This window comes from Spermophilus citellus, assembly GCF_964194105.1.
Source record: "Spermophilus citellus genome assembly, chromosome: 9".
Classification (NCBI taxonomy): Eukaryota; Metazoa; Chordata; class Mammalia; order Rodentia; family Sciuridae; genus Spermophilus; species Spermophilus citellus.
In genome coordinates this window covers 102217517-102238467 of record NC_138191.1, presented here as the reverse complement: position 1 = coordinate 102238467, position 20951 = coordinate 102217517, and the positions used below count along the sequence as shown (strand labels likewise).

Here is a 20951-nt window from a genome sequence, read left to right as displayed (position 1 = left end):
AATTAAGGTTGAAATACAGTTATTTACAAATTTTAAACATTTTCCAATTCTTTGAACACACTTATAATAAATGCTTTAAAGTTGTTATCTGATAGTTGCAACATCTAGACCACCTCAAAGACATTGTTCATTGCCTGCATTTATTTCTATGTACAGTTCACACCTCTCTATTGCTTTGCATGCCTCATTGTAGTTGTTGAAACTGGATTTTTAAACATAATATTTTGCAAAACATAAATTCTGATCTGTCCCAATATACAGTCATATTTACTACCAGGAGTAAGAGTCATCCTAGCAAGTTGGATGTCATTTTCCATGAATCTCTGCTAATTTTCGGTTGGTCTACCATGGTTTTTTTCCTGCTTCTTCAGAGTAATATAGCTCAGATTGTTAGCTTTCCCTAATTGTTTTCTCCTGAGATCTCTACTGTTTCTAAAACACTCTGTGTTTTCCCGTATTCTGCTCCAAATAAATGTGCTCTTTTCTGGCAAACCACCAGAGGTACCAATCTTTAAGGCCTATGTATCTCTTCTAGGGTAAAATTTTGTGTCATGAAATTTAAGGCCAGAATAGGAGATGGGAATACCTCTGGCCAAAATTCCATAGACTCCTGCTGTTTTTATCAAAATTAAGTAAATGTTTTTGAATACTCTCCACTTTGTAACATTCAACTATTTAACAAAAATTAAGCAGAGATTACAATTTTCTTCCCACATCTTTGTTTAAAGTATTAAAAAAATTTCAATTCAGTGAAATATCAAACAACAATTTCTGCTCCTTATTTACTCCCTCAGACACCTGTAATTTGGTGTGGATGGTTTTGTAATTTTTTTTAATGTGTGTGTGTGTATGTGTGTGCTTTTGATTATTTCAAATTTATATCACTGTTATTAAGCTTTATTTTTTCCTTTTAACACATACTTGTGTTTACCAAACATCATCTGTTTAAATTATATTTATGGCAATATAAGAAAACTTACTGTATTTATTGAATTTCATTTGCTTCTTTAAAAGTAATAGTTCTCTTTCTCTTCCTCCTTCCTCTCTTACCCTCCCTATCTTTTTAAATTTTATTCAGAGCTGCAATAGACACCTAGTAAAAAGTGGGATAGACTGGGTATAGTGATACATGCTTGTGTTCCCAGCTACTGTTGAGACTGAGGCAGGAGGATGGCAAATTTGAGGCCAGACTAGGCAATTTAGTGAGACCCAGTCTCAAAATAAAAATAAGGGCAGGCAAGGGATGTAGCTCAGTGATAGAGTGCCCCTGGGTTAAATACCCACTACTACCAAAAAAAAAAAAGGAAGATGACAAAAATTCAATTTCAATTTGTTCTTACTGACAGGTTCTCTTCAAGTTGTTTATGCTAATTTTACATCATAAGCATATTAATTTCTACTTTTCTAAATAATCACTAAATAATCATCATTTTTATAGGTTGAAAATTGTGTACTCTTCCAGCTGTTTTGAAATATACTATAGATTATTTTAAGCCATAGTTACCCTAAGGTGCTAACATTCCTCCTTTCGTGCCTTGGTGCCCCTTATTGAACTTCTTTCCATATCCTCCCAGTCTCTATTGATTACTATTACATTCTGTTCTTCTACAAGATTAACTTACTAGTTTCCACAAATGAGTAAAAACATGTAATATTTGTCTTTTTGTGTCTGGCTTAAGAATAGTTTTCTTTAATACTGAAATACAATTATTTCTACTTTCAGGGAATTATTTACATTTTGCCATGTAGAATAATGGTTTTATTGTTGTTTTCCTTTAGCTCATCTTATTGTATTTTCACCACTTTTTTGAATCAACATAAATCAAATCTGAGTACCCAAATGTATCTTTCTTTACCTCTACATAGTAATTGGCACATATACACATTTACACAGTCATAATTACTTCCTTCTGAGGGGTTAGCATCTTGTTTCACTGTGGTCTCTCTATTCACAGTTGTAGATGAGACAATTTATTTCTGTTCAGTCCCTTCAGTTTACATGTGATCTGTCAAAGAAATAAATTTACTGAAGGTAGTGAATTCACATTTTACTGAAGGCAAACAGTTGAGATGAGAACATGTTTGAGAACATATTAACTTCCTCTGAGATGCCAGAGATACTTGGAAAAGCTACAAGAAACAACTTTTATTTAGACATGGCTTAACTTGAATTCCTTAGCTTAAAATATCTCCAGGGAGAAGCCCAGTAAATAATAAATGTGCCTAAGAAAAGAGCCTGGCCTAATTTTCATATTATTTCTTCATAACTGAAATAAACATATACACTGTTGAAATTGTAATCAACAGATACCCTCCTGCCTGCCTTTGTGTGCTTGTCTCCTCTCACCTTATATCCTTGTAACTCAAATAAAATAAATATATGTTGTGTTTCACTCAGGATCAGTCATTTTAAAAATAAAATTATCAAACAAGACACATCAGAATTTATCTTGGGTTATGCTTTTTTTTCATTTTTTTCTAAATATCTTCATCCATAACATTTTTGGGGAGGATTACCAGGAATTGAACTCAGAAGCACTTAGTCAGTGAGCCACATCTTCAGCACTATTTTGTATTTTATTTAGAGACAGGGCCTCACTGAGTTGCTTAGTGCCTTGCCATTGCTGAGGCTGGCTTTGAACTTGCAATCCTCCTTCCTCAGCCTCCCAAACTGCTGGTAGGCGTGTGCCACTGTACCAGCTTGATGTATACTTTTGAAACTTGGAAAATTGTGAAACATGAGACACATGGAATATAAATGATCAGCTTTTCAACATATGAAAAGAGCTAAATTCATCCAGTGAGATGGTACAGAGATGCAGCTGAAAAAAAAATCGTTCAAAAGTAAAATTGATCTAATTATTGCAGTTATCTGTTTATTTACTCAAAAAATGCAGTTATTTAAAGGGCATTCAAAAATGCAGTCAGTTTTGATCATTTTAAATTTTGACTGTGCTATCATGAAGTTCTTACTAAGAAGCTCTGTAATATTACCAATTTGAGACACATTAATAGAGCCTAAGTGATGAGAAATGCAATGATTTGGCTTTCTCTGTTCATTGTATTGTGTAATCTCTAGCTTAAATATATTGTTTTTAACCTCTTTTACACAGAGAATTTTGCAAAAAACAAAAGACACATTGACAAAATATTTGAATGGTTCAATCACTTCTATTATTGTTCTTAGTAGGACACAGAGAAACACCATCAATCAATGGCCTTGGAGCTCCATGTAGCTGAAGAGGGTATATTTCAGTTCCTTTGGTCTTCTGCATTACAGAAAGTAAAACTTCTCCTTCACTCTCTCTTGTTAGTTATGGAGAGCAGTGATTTGGATCATGTTCTCTGCCTCGTGATTGTGGTACACTTGCATTGAGAACTCCTTGGGCAAGATGCAGGTCAAGATTGCCCAGTTGCTATGGACAGCCTGCCTGAGAAGGCTCTGTGCAAAAACACAGAGCTATATCAGTCTTGACTTTGAGCTCAGGCACCAATTCCTAGGAAAAGAGAATTCTGAGCTTGACAAGATAACCACAATGTCTGACCAGTGCTCTGACCTCCAACCCTGCCCTCTTACTAGGAACTCTGGACAATGGGATTCCTGAGCACAACAGGATGCTCCTGACATTGCAACAGTAGAATAGCTACAAAAATATTTCTAGTCCTGTAACTTTTTAGTGCACAAAGAACATTAACTTCCTGATTATGAAACCCTATATAATAAATGTGCTGTGCTAGCTGTGGGTCACTGCTTCTCCATCACAGATCAATGTATCACCTGATCCCAGCTTTCTCTCTAAATATTTATGTGTCTTTCTTAATTCCCCATTGCCCCTTGCCAGTTTCTAAGGTTTGGCTGTGCAGGTCACAGCAGTTAGTCTCATTGAGTCAGTAGGTAAATGTGACTTAAGTTGAAGAGTATCAACTATAGGATCCACACTACTTCCCTTTATCATTAATCCATTCTTATAAATGCAAATGACTGGTTGATTTTCTTGTTGGCAGAAACTAGTATAAGGAGTACAAATTTGTACTTTGCAAATACACCTATCCCCTGCATTTGTTTCATTTCAATGGTGGACTGTATCTGAACATTAAGAATGTAATGAGGGAAGTTTGTCTCCTGCCCAATATCCTGTGTGTGATCCTTTATGTCCCACCATAGGAGATTACAAAGACTTTGCCTAGCAAGCCTCATGGAGAAAGCTGTTTTCCTACACCACATACTGCACACAGCCAGTGCCTTAAAGTGTCTGCAGGGAGTTTCAGGCAAGGAATCAATCCCCAGCTCTCAGGTAGTCATGCTCTTGGCATATGTGGTCCAGGAACTGTCTTTTAGAGGCCTCTTTATTGAGATCCTCAGCTAAGACAAATTTCAATCATCTCTGCTGAGTCTGTCTATTTTATAAAACATCTTGACTATAAAAATTCTTCTGTCTTCTGACTCAATACATGTCCATTCCTAATCCTTCCCTGTATACCCTCATTACTCCTCCTAATCCACAAAAGGGTAGGAGCCCTCTGTAGTGAGGCTTTCCTTCACATGCACCACATGTCTCAGTGACATGTAGTATAATTTAGCCTTGCTAAAGTATTGTTCCAGGTAGGAAAAGGAACAGCACTGTGTTAGTCAACTTTTCATCCTTGTAGTCAAAATACCTAATAAGAACAACTTAGAGGAGGAATAGTTTATTTCAGGATCATGATTTCAGGAATTCAGTCTATGGTCAGCCAACTCTATTACTTCAGGTCCAAGGTTAGGCCGAGCATCACGGTGGGAATCTGTGACAGAAGAAAGCTTCTTAGTTCATGGTAGCTGGGAAAGAGAGAGGGTGGGGGGATCTCCAGTGACAAGATATATTCCTCAAGGTTACATACTTAGTAACCTACCTCCCTCAGCCATGACCATCTGCCCACAGTTGCCACCTAGCAGAACATTCAAATTATTAATCTGTCAAATGGATTAATCTATTGATGAAGTCTGAGCCCTAATAATTGCTGAAAAGCCCCACTTCTGAACCTTCTTGTATTGGAGACCATGCTCCCAACACCTGATCTTTTGGTGACATTCCAGATTCAAACCATAACGAGTGGAAAGCCAGTATTACTTTTCCTCTGACCTCTTTCTTATACTCCTGCAATAAGTGAATAAAGGCTTGACTGGGTTGTCATTTTGTCTTGTCTAGTTGAACAACTCTACACCTGTCTGCTCTCAGTGGGTGGTCTAGATAGAGCCAAGAATCAGTGGATGCAAAGATGAAAACAGTAGAGAGTTCTGTGTTCCAGTTTGTGAGCCTTCTTTACTTACGCAAAAATGATTTCTTTGTATTGTGCATGGATTTGCATTTTGTTTGAGGGGAAAAGCTGAGGAGAATAAAGACTATGTACATTTGGTTAATCATGTACATTTTTAAAGTAGAACGCTTTAAGATTGTAGGTCATTGGTAGAACACAGAAATTAAGTGTAAAAATTTCCTTCCTGGGTCACTAGTTCTACCTTCCCTTCTATTTTTACAAGAATTGACTTGAGTAAGGGAATATTTCAAAGACATATGACCTTATAAATATAGGTTCAGAAATGTTCCTGGTTCTACCCCTGTAGACACACGTTTCTGAAAGAGAAAACTATGATGTTAAATGTTCAATTCTGCCTTTGAGATCATTTGAGAAGAAATCATGTTTTTTAAAGAGCTGTATATATTTCCTTGACTGCTAGAGATGGTGAGCATTTTTTCATGTACTTGTTGATTGATTGTATGTCCTCCTCTGAGAAGTGTCTTGTTCAGGTCCTTGGCCCATTTGTTGATTGGGTTATTTGTTGTCTTATTGTCTAATTTTTTGAGTTCTTTGTACATTCTGGATATTAGGGCTCTATCTGCAGTGTGAGGGGTAAAAATTTGTTCCCAGGATGTAGGCTCCCTATTTACCTCTCTTATTGTTTCTCTTGCTGAGAAAAAACTTTTCAGTTTAAGAAAGTCCCATTTGTTGATTCTTGTTATTAACTCTTGTGCTATGGGTGTCCTATTAAGGAATTTTGAGCCCGTCCCCACAATCTGTAGATCGGAGCCAACCTCACCCCAGTAAGATTGGCAGCCATGATGAAGTCAAACAACAACAAGTGCTGGCGAGGATGTGGGGAAAAGGGTACTCTTGTACACTGCTGGTGGGAATGCAAACGGGTGCGGCCAATTTGGAAAGCAGTATGGAGATTCCTGGGAAAGCTGGGAATGGAACCACCATTTGACCCAGCTATTGCCCTACTCGGACTATTTCCTGAAGACCTTAAAAGAGCACACTACAGGGATACTGCCACATCGATGTTCATAGCAGCACAATTCACAATTGCTAGACTGTGGAATCAACCCAGATGCCTTTCAATAGATGAATGGATAAAAAAAATGTGGCATTTATACACCATGGAGTATTACGCAGCACTAAAAAATGACAAAATCACGGAATTTGCAGGGAAATGGAAGGCACTAGAGCAGATTATGCTTAGTGAAGCTAGCCAATCCCTAAAAAAACAAATACCAAATGTCTTCTTTGATGTAATGAGAGCAACTAAGAACAGAACAGGGAGGATGAGCAGGAAGAAAAGATTAGCATTAAACAGAGACATGAGGCGGGAGGGAAAGGGAGAAAAAAAGGGAAATCACATGGAAATGGAGGGAGACCCTCATTGTTATACAAAATTACATATAAGAGTTTATGAGGGGAATGGGATAACAAACATGGAGGGAAATGAATTACAGTAGATGGGGTAGAGAGAGAAGATGGGAGGGGAGGGGAGGGGGGATAGTAGAGGATAGGAAAGGTAGCAGAATACAACAGTCACTAATATGGCAGTATGTAAAAATGTGATGTGTAACCGATGTGATTCTGCAATCTGTATTTGGGGTAAAAATGGGAGTTCATAACCCAATTGATTCTAATCTATGAAATATGATTTGTCATGAGCTTTGTAATGTTGTGAACATCCAATAAAAAAAAAAGAGCTGTATATACAGAAGTTTCAGAGACTGCAGATAAAACAAAGCTGACCCTTCCACATGTACCTGGGAGAGTTGTTATAACTGTGTAATCACAGTTGTGACTGTCAGTGGATTTTGAGCCACTAACATTGGCACTATTAGAAATCCCAGGAACCTCAAGAAAGCTACAATCTACAAATCCTTACATAGGACACAGTTCCTCATTCCTTCCTCCAATTATTAAGACAGAAGGAGCAGAAAAGTTACCCTTCTGGATATCCAGCCATCAGTCAGAGTAACCATGCATTCTGAATTTTCCATTCCATTTACCTCTCATTTTGAAGTAAATAAGGGAAATGAGAATGGTGATGAAGACCATCAGCACCCAGAGGGCCACAATCATATCTTCTGCCCAGATGGCATCCAATGAAAATAGTGGATCTGAATCAGGAACTGGGAGACATGAAAGAATTAGGGAGCTGCCACTCAGAAAGGAGCGCTGTATTAAAGATTTATGATAGATTTGTTTTTCAGATTACTATTATTCCTTACTTTCTGAATTTGTGAGAATGGGAGAGAAGGAGGTTGGGCTACATGGACAATCCTGGACATGAGCAAGTTTGGGCTAAAGCTGGAGGAGGGCTGTGAGGTGGTGATATCTATTCTTCTATTCAATACCTTGGTGCTTGCTCTGGCTGGCCAGAGTCTGAAGGAAAGATGGATATGTTATGCCTTTGTTGGCTTTATCTAGTGCTGAAGGTTCTGGAAAATTACAATTCCCAATAGTCATACTGTCATCTGGAGCAGAAATTTCCCTTAAAGTGTTTTTTTTTTCTTGGTAATTCTATAGTGAAAAAAAATTCCACAGTTCATGATATTGGTTACTGTGTCTTGTGATGGTAGCACCATTGCTAAAACTATGCCAATTAGAAATTGTATTACTGTGTAACAATGCCAATTAGAAATTACTTTCTGCCAGGCACAGTGGCACATGCCTATAATCCCAGCAGCTCAGGAAGCTGAGGTAGGAGGGTTGCAAGTTCAAAGCCAGCCTCAGCAATGGCAAGGCACTAAGCAACTCAGTGAGACCCTGTCTCTAAATAAAATATAAAATAGGGCTGGGGATGTGGCTCAGTGATTGAGTGCCCTTGAGTTCAATCCCTGGTGCTCCTCAAAAAAAAAAAAAAACCAAAAAACAAAAAAAGAAAGAAATTACTCTCTTATATAAACTATAGATAGCTAGCATCCCATTTATTAGTATAAAAGTTCCTAAGAAAAAATAGAATAATAATGTGATCCAAAAGTTTCATGTCTGTGTATATACCCAAAGGAATTGAAAGCAGGAACTAGAAGAGATGTTAGTATATCCACATTCACAGTAGCATTTGGTGTAAGAGCTAAAACAGAAAGCAACCCAAGCATCTCTCAGAGGATGCATGGTAAACATCTTATATCAATACAAAGGAATATTGCTTAATCTTAAAAGTGAAAAATATTTTGCAATATATTACAACATAAATAATCCTTGGGGACATTATGCTAAGTGAAATATGTCCATCAAAAATGACAAATACTATATGATTTCACATATGTGATGTACTTAAAATAGACAAAAACATAAAGACAGAAAACAGAGTGATGGTTGCCAGGGGCTGGAGGTGAAGATAGTGAGTTATGGTTTGATGAATATAGAATTTAAATTTGGGAAGATAAGTTTTTTGGAGATGGATTGTGGTGATGGTTGCACAACAATATGAATGTACTTAATATCACTAAATGGTGGAGTTAAAATGATTAAAATGGTAAATATTATGTTGTGTACACTTTACCATAATAAAAAATTATTGTTTCTGCTTTTCAAGGAACAATGTTATGAAAATGAAAAGGCGAGCCAGACCAGGAGAAAATATTTGTAAAATATATATTGACTAATTATATGAGTTTAGAACATTTTATCTTTCATAGTTTACAAGGCATCTATGACTATCTATACCTTATTATATCATTTGCATTTCTTTTCATAGAAAAGATAGTGTTGGGTAACAGCTATGCATCTACCTTCCCTGTGGTTGGCAGTTGTTGAGTTCTTGGAGCATCCTGCACATCTCCAGTAGGAGCCAGAGTGGGCAAAATTAATTTCTGTCCTTCTAAAATATAAGGAAATATAAGGGGGCTATTCTGTGATCACTGCTGCTTCTGATCACCAGATGCATGGGTGGCCATCATTGTTACAATTTCTCCTCTCATTGCATGTATCTCTCTCTCCAATCGAGGTAACATCCAGAGTACTTACCCCCAAAACTGCTTTGTTTTTCTCTTTTCTTTCATTATCTACAGCTTTAATGCAACTAACTCATACAAAAATGCAGTGGCATTTGTTGCAGGAATAGAAAAGCCCATCCTAAAACTCATAGAGAATCTCAAGGAGCCCCAAATATCCCCCCCCAATTTTTTTTTTAAAAGAAGAAAAAAGCTGGAGGACTCTCGGCCTGCTTTCAAAACCTACTACAAAGCTTACAGCACTTAAAACAGTGTGGACCTGGCACACAGACATGCATGTGGACCAATGGAATAGAATGCAGCCTACGTCCTTACATATTAAAAAAGTGATCTTGGACAAGGTGTGAATACATTCAGTGGGGAAAGGATTCTCTTCCATAAATGGTGCTGAGAAATACTGACTATTCACATGTAAAAGATTGAGGTTGGGTCTTTATCTAATGCTGTATCCAAAGATTAACCCTAAATGGGTATATCATTATGTACAAAAAGCATAAATGTAAAATCTGATATTGTGTAACTCTTAGAGAAAAACAGGCCTAGGGCTTCTTGACATTGGACTTAGCAATAGGTTCTTGGATATGGTATCAAAGAAATCATACACAAACTGAACTGAGTGCATAAAACTTTTTAAAAATTGCACATTAAAATGCATCATCACAGGCTGGAGTTGTAGCTCAGTGGTAGAGTACATGCCTAGTATGTGTGAGGCACTGGGTTAAATCCTCAGCACCACATATATAAATTAAATAAAGGTATTGTGACCATGTACAACTAAAAAAAATTAAATGCACTATTAATAGAATAAAAAAAACAGCCTAAAGAATCATAGAAAATATTTGTAAATCTTTTATTTGATGAAGATCAACATCCAGAGTATATAGAGAACTCCTGAAACTCAAAATAAAAAACAAATAATATTCAAAACTGGGAAATTGACTTGAACAACTATATCTTCATCTCACAAAAATAGAAGGGAGACCAACAGAATAGAGGGAGTGGATCAAGAGGGAGGCAGGAGGGTTGGGCATGGGGAATTACTAGGGAGTAAAATCCACTCAGTTATGCTATGTCTATGTATGAATACCATAATGAATCATGTGTGTATACACACAAATATACATGCACTAATATATATGTATTCCAATAATTAAAATAACAATAATAGTAGTAGAGAAACTAGTAAAGTACAGAAAGAAGATGAGGGGTTGGGGGGGGGTAGGAAAAGTACTGGGGAATGAGATTGATCAAATTATGTCATATGTATGTATGGTTACAGCATGATGAATCCCATCATTATGTATAACTATGATGCACCAATAAAAATTCTCCAAAAAAAGACATACTAATGGTCAATAAGAACACAAGAAGATGCTTAACATCATAAACAATTAGGAAAATATAATTTGAAACAATAATGAGATACCATGTTACTCTTCTAGTTGGTTACCATATATGTAAAAAAAAAAAAGGACAGTGTTGGTGTTCACAGGAAGTAATAGGAATTCTTGTGCACTATTTGTAAGGATAAAAAAAATGGTGAAGACACTGTGGAAAACAATATGACAGTGCCTTCAAAAATTAAAAAGAAAATTGGACCAAGTTCCATTTTGTATTTATATCTAAAATAATTAAATTCAGAGTCTAGGAGAGGTAGACCTGTGTTCATAGCAGCATTATGCAAAATACTGTGCTAGTGCACAATATGCACTTAGACTCTAGTCATTTCAATAATTATAGTGTACATTTCTTCAATGAAAAACTGAAAATATTATAAAAGAAAGGGATGCTTAGTAGTAGCTGTCTTCTGTAAAATGAAATAATGTATTCTAGATTCAGTTACTTGTCAGTATGTGTATTTTACAAATCTTTTATTCCACTCTATAATGCCTTTTCTTTGTTGTAACAGTGTCCCTTGAAAAGTAGAAAATTTTATTTTTTAATCATAGTAAAATATGCATAACATGAACTTTACCATCTTTAACAATTTTTAACTCTATAGTTCAGTTATATCACATGCTTTCATACTATTTTTAATATATTTTCCACTTTTCACTTTCATTTTATTTTTTAATTCATTTTTTGTTCTTTTTAGTTATACATGACAGTAGAGTATAATTAGACATATTTATACAAACATGGAGTACATCTTATTCTAACTGGGATCCCTGTCTTGTGGTTGTACATGATGTAGATTCACTGTGGTGTGTTCATATATGTACATAGGATAGTTAAGTTCATATTGTTTTACAGCTATCACCTCCATTCATCTCCAGAATTTTTTTTATCTTCCAAATTGAAATTCTGTATTCATCTAACAATTCCCCATCTTCTACATCCAGCCCCTGCCAGCCACCACTCTATTTTTTTTTTGTCTGCATGGTTTTGATTACTCCTAGTGCCTTATACAAGTGAAACCATATAATATTTTTTGTGAGTAGTTTATTGGATTTAGAATAATATCCTCAAAGTTCATTCATGCTTTAAGCTGAACATATTGTAAGATGTTGCAGAATTTCTAATTTCACCTCATTTGGTTTAAGACCATTTGTGTCTTCATTTTATCAGAAAAAGTTAATGAAAAACAAATCATCTGAAGAGTCCAGTCCTACTTTATGGTTTCTGCATTGTGGTTTTGTCTATGACCCTGACATATTATTAAAAAATTACTTTACCTTAATGATCATTACCTTGTACATACAATTTTCTTAGGGACCTCAAAGATACTGTGGATGGTACATTTTAAATGCTGAGTTCAACTATCCCAAACTTTTATAATTACTAATTTAATTTCACCTTCAAGGAGAGCCAAAAAAGAAGGATAAATTTCAGGTGTCCACGCACATCATGACACTAAGCAACATTCTTATGTACTGATGGATAATTTTGAAAGAGGGTCCCTTTCTTTGCATCAGTCTCTGAAAGATATCTATGACCTACAAACATTTAGATATAATGAATTATTATCTCTAGGTTAAAGTATGGGAATAATTAGAGTAACTTATGAAGCAAAGTGCTGATGGCTAGATTTAGGAGCAAAAATAAGACTATTAAATTGAAGAAATATTTTCTCTAGAAGCAGAAACAGCAGTAATTTTTACTGTATCATTAATCCCATAAAATTCAGGAGGCTGGAATTCAAACCCTATGACATGTGGCCCAAGGGTCTATTGTTCTTATAGTTCACACAAGTATCCCTCCTCTTTGGCTAAGTATCTTAACAGCTACTGGGCATTTGGGGAAAAAAAATTCATCCTCTTGATCCTACATACCTCTTTGACGCTGATACAAATAGACACTGAGTACGAAATCTACAACCACTGAAGAAATAATTATTACTGAACCCACTAACAGAGGAGAATTCCAGCTGCAGCATCTACCTGAAGAAAAAGAGATGTTAATAATCACTGGTTACTGGTGGGAGACACTTTGGATTTGGGGGAAAGGACAAAAGAAAACAACAACTATATTTTGATGCCATCTCCAGTATTGATTAAGAACAGGACTAAGGATTAGGACTGAAATATCAGAGAGCTGTTGATGATAGGTAAAAGGGATGGGAGAGGTGTTGGGCTGAGTCTAAACAGGTCTGGAGGAAAGAAACAAATCTTACTCTACCTAGCCCATCAATCAATGGGCCTCATTAGAGAGCAGGATATGGGGTTTTAAGGTCTTTAAATACAAGAATATCACAAGTGAATGACCTTCAGATAACACATTATTTAAAATCTTCTTTATCTCAAATCATGGTAGTATCATTTGGCTGTCTCTTCTCTTCATGGAGTTATTTCAAGCTGTGAAGGCTTACTACTATGGGTTTGCCCATTCTTCTTAGTGATTAAAATATAGGATATGAGTGTAAATATGGTTTATATTCAAACTTATTTCCTACCATTATCACCTTTGTGATTTTAGGTGCAATACAACTTTGAAATACATAATTTTCATCATATGGAAAAATGGGGATAGTAATAACATCTAGTTCAAAGTGCATTGTAGAGGTCAAATTCCTTAATAATTGTGAAGTTACTGGAATAGGCCTTATTAATAGTAAAAACTCAGTAAAGTGTTAGACTCTCATGGTGATAATTCCTACCATAGAATGACTCTGCCACCTTGAAAATGATTCATTTCAAATGATTGAAGAACACCTTCTAGATAAAGATTAATAAATGTTAGGAGTTCAAATTATGCCAGAAGGGAATAGTTGAATAACTGGAGGCAGTTTGCTTTGTAAAGATCAATGTAGAAAGATCTTTCACTATAATCTCTAAAGAGCTATCTAGAACAACACATGTTTCCTTAGAAGTCTCAATAAAGCACAAGATACTAGAAGGAAGTACGCAATAAAAAAGGAATTACATTAAAAGGTGTAATGAAGGAGAGGAATAATTTAAAAAATCCTTGAAACTTGGATGCTGTCAATAAGCAGATAAGCTACTAAACAAAAATTTACTTTAGTGAAACAGCAACTAGCAGGAGCTAAAGTTGTGGATTTGTGGCTCTCTGGTGCGTGGGTTCTTCACAAGCTCCATGGACATAGTAATGGAAAATGGCAGCCATTTAAATCAAATAACGGAGTTCAGGCCAGAAGAGCAGGTAGAAATGAAAAAGGAGAGATCCATCAAGTTGGGAGAAATGCAGAAGAACTGAGACCCATATCCTCAGCTGACTACTTGGTTTGGGAGGAGATCCTAGGGGATCTTATCTGATTGTTAAAGACAGGGTACCAGAGTGGGTATGTGAGCTTGAGGCTTTTTAAATTGAGTCTGGAACTATTATTCTCAAATACATCCAAAGACATAGTTTATATAAAAATTTCTCTTCTAGTCATATGAACGAGCATATCATCTACTTTGGCCTACTGGCTTGTGCATATTGGGCATGACCTTGTCATTTTGTCTGGAAATCTGATGTCTTTCTTCCCAGAGGAAAGACTCCTCTCCTAGCCTACCTAGAAATGACATCCTTTCCTGCAATGCTGTATGAGGAAATGAATCTAGGAGGCTGCTCTTGAGCCAATCAAGAATTCTGCTATGCCATTTTGAATGTTTTGGTATGTTGTAAACCTTTATTGAGTTGGTGCTTTCCAATACTGAATGGCTATTTATTGTGTATACTAAATTTTATTGTGAATCCTTCAATTTCACTTCCCCCCATAGAATAATTTAGAATGAATGAAAACTTTTTCTCCAGGGAAAAGTAAATCACCCCATGATGCAACTAGTGTATCTATCACTGAGTGCTCTGTTTTCCTGATGCAGTGGTGAGTGACCTCTCTGAAGCCTTTTCATGGCAATATGCAGTTTGATACTTTATTTTATGTCCCCGAGAAGGTAATTTCCAAGGGAGAAATATGTATTAATGGTGTTAGATGTTGTTAAAATCTTTCCAAGCTTGTTTGCCTATCTATTACATAAAAAAGAGGTTTTGGCTTTTTTAAGGTGCAAGAAGCTCAGGCTTCCAGATAAATAACACTGTAAGCAGCTCAGCAACAAGAAAAAAATATCTAGGACCAAGGAATTAGTGTACGATATATATCTAACACCCAAGAGTTTAGAATGTCTCAGGTAGACAGACTTGGGAAGAAAGAGCAGCTTTAGCTCTTTGCCCTCTTCCACTTTGCATCTCACATTCTTCAAACCTACTTACCTTGTTCCTGTTGGCAATAGAATACAACACTGGGAAATGCAATAGAGGATATCAGCACTGTCGCAAGTGTAATTATAATCATTATCCAAATTTTCTTCTGTGAAAACAGTTCATCTGAAATGGAGAGTTACAAATCTTACCTCTTGGGAAACTTGGGGTGAAGGACCCACCCAATTAAAAATGATGATTCATCCAAAGCATAATCCAATTCAAGATCCCTTCTCCCTGGAATATTAAACCTAAGCCAGTTTGGAGAGACATTTATGATTGGGTAGGTGAAAAGTAGGATTGGGTCTAGAATGAGGCTGAGTCAGGCTGACACATGTGAGTGAAACCCACTCTCTGTATTTCTTCCCATGCATTCTGCTTCATGAGCTCCTTGGGTAAAAGAAAGAGGTAGTGCTAAGTTCTTCCCCCTTAAACTCCCACCCAAGACTCAGATGCAGTTTTTCCAGAACTATAACAAGGTCACTCCCAACTCAAGCCTTCAGTCCTCTTGTCTAAACTATCAGAATATGTGCAGTTCTGAATTTGTCAATGTACTTTTTGGGTCTGGCATTATTCTTCTCAAATACATCCAGAGACATAGTCGATGTAAAATTTTCTCTTCTCGTCGTATGAACAGGCACCTACTTTGGCCTACTGGCGTGTGCATATTGAGCGGACCAAGATACCCATGGTGTTGTAACTAATCCTGTATCCAGATATCCACCCTGTCCTCCTACCGCAACCCAATGAGGTCAAAACAGACCTTTATCTGCTCACAAGTCAGGCAGGGACAGAGTCCCAAGTAAGATTAAACTTACGATATTTTCTTTATCATAAGTTTTGACTCTTTCCATATGTTCTGATATTCATGAATAGAACATCAGATCTCCCTGAGATGTCTATATTTCCTGGAACTGAAAATTATTTCCCGAAGTTTGTGTTAATTATAATTCTTTTTAAAAATATAAGTTTGTAGAAAAGTACATGTCTACTTTAAGCAAGTGCTAACTCAAAAAATATGTCTCATTATTTTCGGAAGTTGCAATTAAATTAAATATTTTCCCTTCTATATCTGCCATGAACTATAGGGACAGAGAGTAGATAGATCAATCTTTCTTTATTTTATATAACAGTTTGTTCTTCTTTTTCTAACACAATATAATATGAAGCTTAGTTTTTGAATACCAAATGAGAAAATAAATGTAAAAGTGTTTGAATAAAGTAAATTGCTAAAACTGTTAGGAGAATTAATATTATAATATACATGAGTTACAATATGCTTCTCAGCTTCTGGTTCCAACACTAATTTTATGAACTCATACAAACACTAATACATACATATATAACTAGTAGTTTACAAGATACTTTTTTGGTTTTATTTCAATCATTTAAGTATAAGTTATTGATTGTCTAAATACTATATGCCATGCAATATTTGAAGCAGTTGGGGGAGTGTCTCAGTTAATAAAACCAACAAAAATTCCTACCTTTATGTTTTGAAGAGGAAAAGAGATAAAAGAAAATAAAATAATTACGCTATGCCGTGGGTTAAAAAGTAATGATACTAAAAATAAAAAATTAAAGAACTATGAAGAGATAGGAGACCCCAGGTGATAGGAAGCAGGTTACATTTTTTTTCAGGTTGGTTTGTGGAACAAGTTCTTATTAAGAAGATTAGAGTTTAGCATAGACTTTAAGGAGACAAGGAAGGTTAGTGAGATTTATGGCATTGTAGGAAGGGGTAACAAGTAGAGCAAAGACCCCACAGTAGGAGCTCATCTGCACAAATGGGGGCAGCAAGGAGTCTGTGTGACTCTAGAGTGGACAAAGGAGGACACCAGGAGCTGAGGTCAGCTAGGTAATGGAAACACAGACAATGCAGGACGTTGTGGGGCATTTTACTCTGAATAAAATGGGGAACAATTGCAGGGTATTGAAAGAGGGTAGTGTTTTATGTCTCATGTTTGAGATGGGTCCTTATGTCTGCATGTTGAGCTAAGCCATGTGAGTAAGAACAGATGTGGGACTCTTTCAGGGGCTACGGCACTGCGTCACTCAGTGGGGGATGGGGTCTGACTTGGAGGGCAGTAGTGAGGTGGTGAGAAGTGATGAGACATCAGGTATTTATTTTAGAGCCAGATATGGTGTTATTTCTTGGCAGATACTATGTAGAATATGAGAAAAGAATTTGAGTCAAGGATAAGTTTAAGGATTTTGTTCTGACAAATTGAAAATATGAAGTGTGATTGGGAAGGTAGTAAACTAAACCAAGAGTATAGTTTTATACACTTGGCATGAGGTACCCACTGGACTATGTTGAGATGCTGAGATGAAGATGAGAACAGAGTGGGAAGAGGTCTGACCTGAAGATAAAATTTGAGAAGCCATCATTAGATCAATGGTATTTAGAGCCGGGAGGCAAGATGAACTCATTAGAGAGTAAAGGCTGAAAACCTATGCCCTGGGAAATCCAATATCAAGAACACAGTGAAAAATAGTGACTGTAGGAAAGAGAAGAAGAAAGACAACAAGCAAAATGATGAATAAATCCAAGAGAAACTAATGCCTTGGAAACCAAGTGAAGAAAGCAAGTGAATTTTTCTGTTTTGTTTATACTTCATGTGACATTGGCTATCATTTGAAGAACAAACACACAGACCTCACCTGCTAAGACAATGCTTGTTCTTTCCTCTTGGCCAGTTAGAGGGTTTCTAAGGTAGCAAGCAACATTTCCAGAGTGGGCATCCCTGAGAAGAAGGGTTATCTTCATGTTGAACAATTTGTCTCTATCCTGTGAGTGAGATTTTGATGTAGGTAGGAGTATGTCTCCTCTGCTGTCTCTCCATTCCATTTGAGGCTGTGGGAACCAACCTCCTGAATGACATTCCATAATAAGACCTTTGGTATTAGGAGGATGCACAAAAATCTGTATGTCTGAGCTTGTAGCTGGTTGGATATGAAGGGGGAAGACAATATTTATACGTAAAGGGAAGAGGAACATAGCAGCGAAACAAAAATCCAAAGGAAAACCAAATAAGCCAGGCAAAAGGGTTACAACATACAAAGAACATCTTGTTCTAAATAAGTTAGGGGAGAAAATGACTCTTTGTTTTATTTATTCATTCATTCATTCAATCAAAAATGTTGATTAGTTATTTACTAAATCTTAGAGGCTTACATGGGTCCTTGGATTGCTAAAATGATTACATTATGATTATATAACTATTATAAGATTACAGACCTCATAGGTATATGGCTTAATATCTTTTATTCTATCTTCATTATGAGTCACTTTTGAGCCACCATAATCAATTATAAATAATTGATTACAGTATGAATCCAAGTTTGCAACTTAAACTGAAACTTTATGTGTTCATTATATATAACAGGTATTTATATATAATATGTCTTGCATAAACAGGTAATATACTGATCAAAATACATATTCATTTAGAGAAAAAAAACTTTTGAAAAATTTCAAGGTATTGCCTGAGACATAAAACTTAACTAATGTGTGGACAAAGGAAGAATTAGTAGAGATTTAAAGTGTAACCCAAAAGCAGATCTGTCCAATAAGACTTTCTGCAATAAGAGAAATAGTCTATACCTCTGCTGATAGAGTAGCTATGTGCTACATGAGAATATTACCTGGAATGGAGTCAGTGAGATTTTAGAACTGGACATGTAATTTTTATTTCTTTAATTTTGATAAATTTAAATATAAATTTAGACGATCACCTCACATTGGATAGCTCAAATCTAGACTGCAGAATCAGGTGGTATATAATGCCCAATAAGTATGTTAAACATGAGTGGGCCCAGAGTCCTACATTTGGGTGCTCACATATATGAAATTCTTCAGTTTACTCCATATCCCTTGCATTTCTCTGTCATTTGGAATAATTTAAAGGATGAGGAGCTTGACTTAAATACTATGAATTTGCATCCCATATAGATACAGCATATATATCTGAGGACATTGAAGATTGTAGATAAAGATTTTTTTTCAAATAGGTTTAAGAAAATTAACTTAGCACTAAATAGTCAGTGAATTGAGTCTGGGAGAAGTGACAATAAAATTACCATTAAGGAGACTTTTGTAAAGCTTCAGGTAGCTGGTAAAATTACATTTTACTAAAGTGCTACCAGAAATAACTGAAAACAAACAAATCTTAAAAATGGAACTATTGGTCTTTTAGAAATCTACAATGTATGTGGACATAAAAAGAAGGTATTTGGTGATAGAGTTGTTGTCTTCACAGTTTTCACCCTTGATCATCTACTCTTTCCAGTTCAAAAACTAAATGCATGAATTTGAACTTGCTAACCAAATTATGTTAAAAGGAAATAGTCTGAAACACTTGAGAGTTTTTCTAATGCTGAGCCACAGATGGGTTGAGAATCACAGATGCAGAGAAACCTCAGAGGGAGCCATCTTACCTGTGACCTTCACTTCTGTGATGTCCTCTTCAGAGAAATCTCCATCTCTGAAGAAGCAGTGGTACTGCCCATCGTCATCAACACTGACATTAAAGATCCTGAGGGTTACTTTACCTTCTCCAATGGCATCTTTGAGCAGTTCTGTCCGCTCCACATACCTGGAGGTAGTTTCTCCATACAGGTCTTTACCCTCCTTGTACAGGTAAATAGGTTGTGTGTAGCGGTTACGGAACCAGCGGATCTCCATGTGTTGTGCACTCTGCGGTGGAGACAACTGGCAGCTGAGCTCAACTTCTCCACCAAATGGAGCCAGGATTGGCCCCTTTATGCCTTTCACCATGAATTGTTCTGGGAAGGGAAACAATAACCAAAAGGTGAGAGCATGAGTTAGGACACACCTTCTACTCAAATCATTATCATCTCTCTCTCTCTCTCTCTCTCTCTCTCTCTCTCTCTCTCTCTCACTCACACACACACACACACACATCCTTTTTTGAGAGTCAATTATTTTGTTCACTCTGAAGATATTTTAACTTAACCCTTGACTTGAGTAGAGTTCATGAAATTATTTACCGTAAAAAATATGAAAATATGGCTTCATTGCTGCTAAATGGTTTGTCTTTGTTAGGAAAAAGTTTAATAGTTGCTTCTTATTCCATTCTATTTCTTCATCCTTTGTAAACCTCTGTCTCTCAGACTGCTTTTAATATTTGCTGCACTTTAACTATAATGAATGTATCCTTTTTTCTAGATAATTTTCATAGGTCTTCTTTTTTTAATTGGTTGTTCAAAACATTACAAAGCTCATGACATATCATCTTCCATACATTTGATTCAAGTGGGTTATGAACTCCCCTTTTTTACCCCAAATACAAGTTGCAGAATCACATTGGTTACACATCCACATTTTTACATAATACCATATTACTGACTGTTGTATTCTGCTACCTTTCCTATCCCTTACTATCCCCCCTCCCCTTCCCTCTCATTTTCCCTCTCTATCCCATCTGCTGTTGTTTAATTCTCTCCCTTGTTTTTTTCCCCTTTCCCCTCACAAACTCTTATATGTAATTTTGTGTAACAATGAGGGTCTCCTTCCATTTCCATACATTTTCCCTTCTCTCTCCATTTCTCCCACCCCACTCGTCTCTGTTTAATGTTAATCTTTTCCTCATGCTCTTCTTCCCTGTTCCAATCTTAGTTGCTCTCTTTATATCAAAGAAGACATTTGGCATTTGTTTTTTAAGGATTGGCTAGCTTCACTTAGCATTATCTGCTCTAATGCCAACCATTTCCCTGCAAAATCCATGGTTTTGTCATTTTTTAGTGCTGCGTAATACTCCATTGTGTATAAATGCCACAGTTTTAGACCCAAAAGGGTCTACAAAGAAACTACTAGAACTAATAAATGAATTCAGCAAAGTGGCAGGATATAAAATCAACACGCATAAATCAAAGGCATTCCTGTATATCAGCAACAAAACTTCTGAAATGGAAATGAAGAAAACCACCCCATTCACAATATCCTCAAAAAAAATAAAATACTTGGGAATCAACCTAACAAAAGAGGTGAAAGATTTATACAATGAAAACTACAGAACCCTAAAGAGAGAGATAGAA

General features: G+C 36.2%; 1 protein-coding gene across 1 annotated transcript in view; it reads right to left on the bottom strand.

The window, feature by feature from the left end:
* Positions 1-4708: 4708 nt before the first annotated feature.
* The window catches only part of LOC308656059 (putative selection and upkeep of intraepithelial T-cells protein 1 homolog), a gene marked incomplete at both ends in the record, with an annotated part of 32790 nt that continues 16547 nt past the window's right edge, over positions 4709-20951 (bottom strand). Inside the window, 6 exons of the mRNA XM_081306684.1 lie at positions 4709-4782; positions 7302-7424; positions 12524-12631; positions 14904-15017; positions 17556-17837; positions 19332-19679. Of these exons, the coding sequence (XP_081162810.1) occupies positions 4709-4782; positions 7302-7424; positions 12524-12631; positions 14904-15017; positions 17556-17837; positions 19332-19679 (1049 nt within the window). The remainder of the gene's footprint in view (positions 4783-7301; positions 7425-12523; positions 12632-14903; positions 15018-17555; positions 17838-19331; positions 19680-20951) is intronic.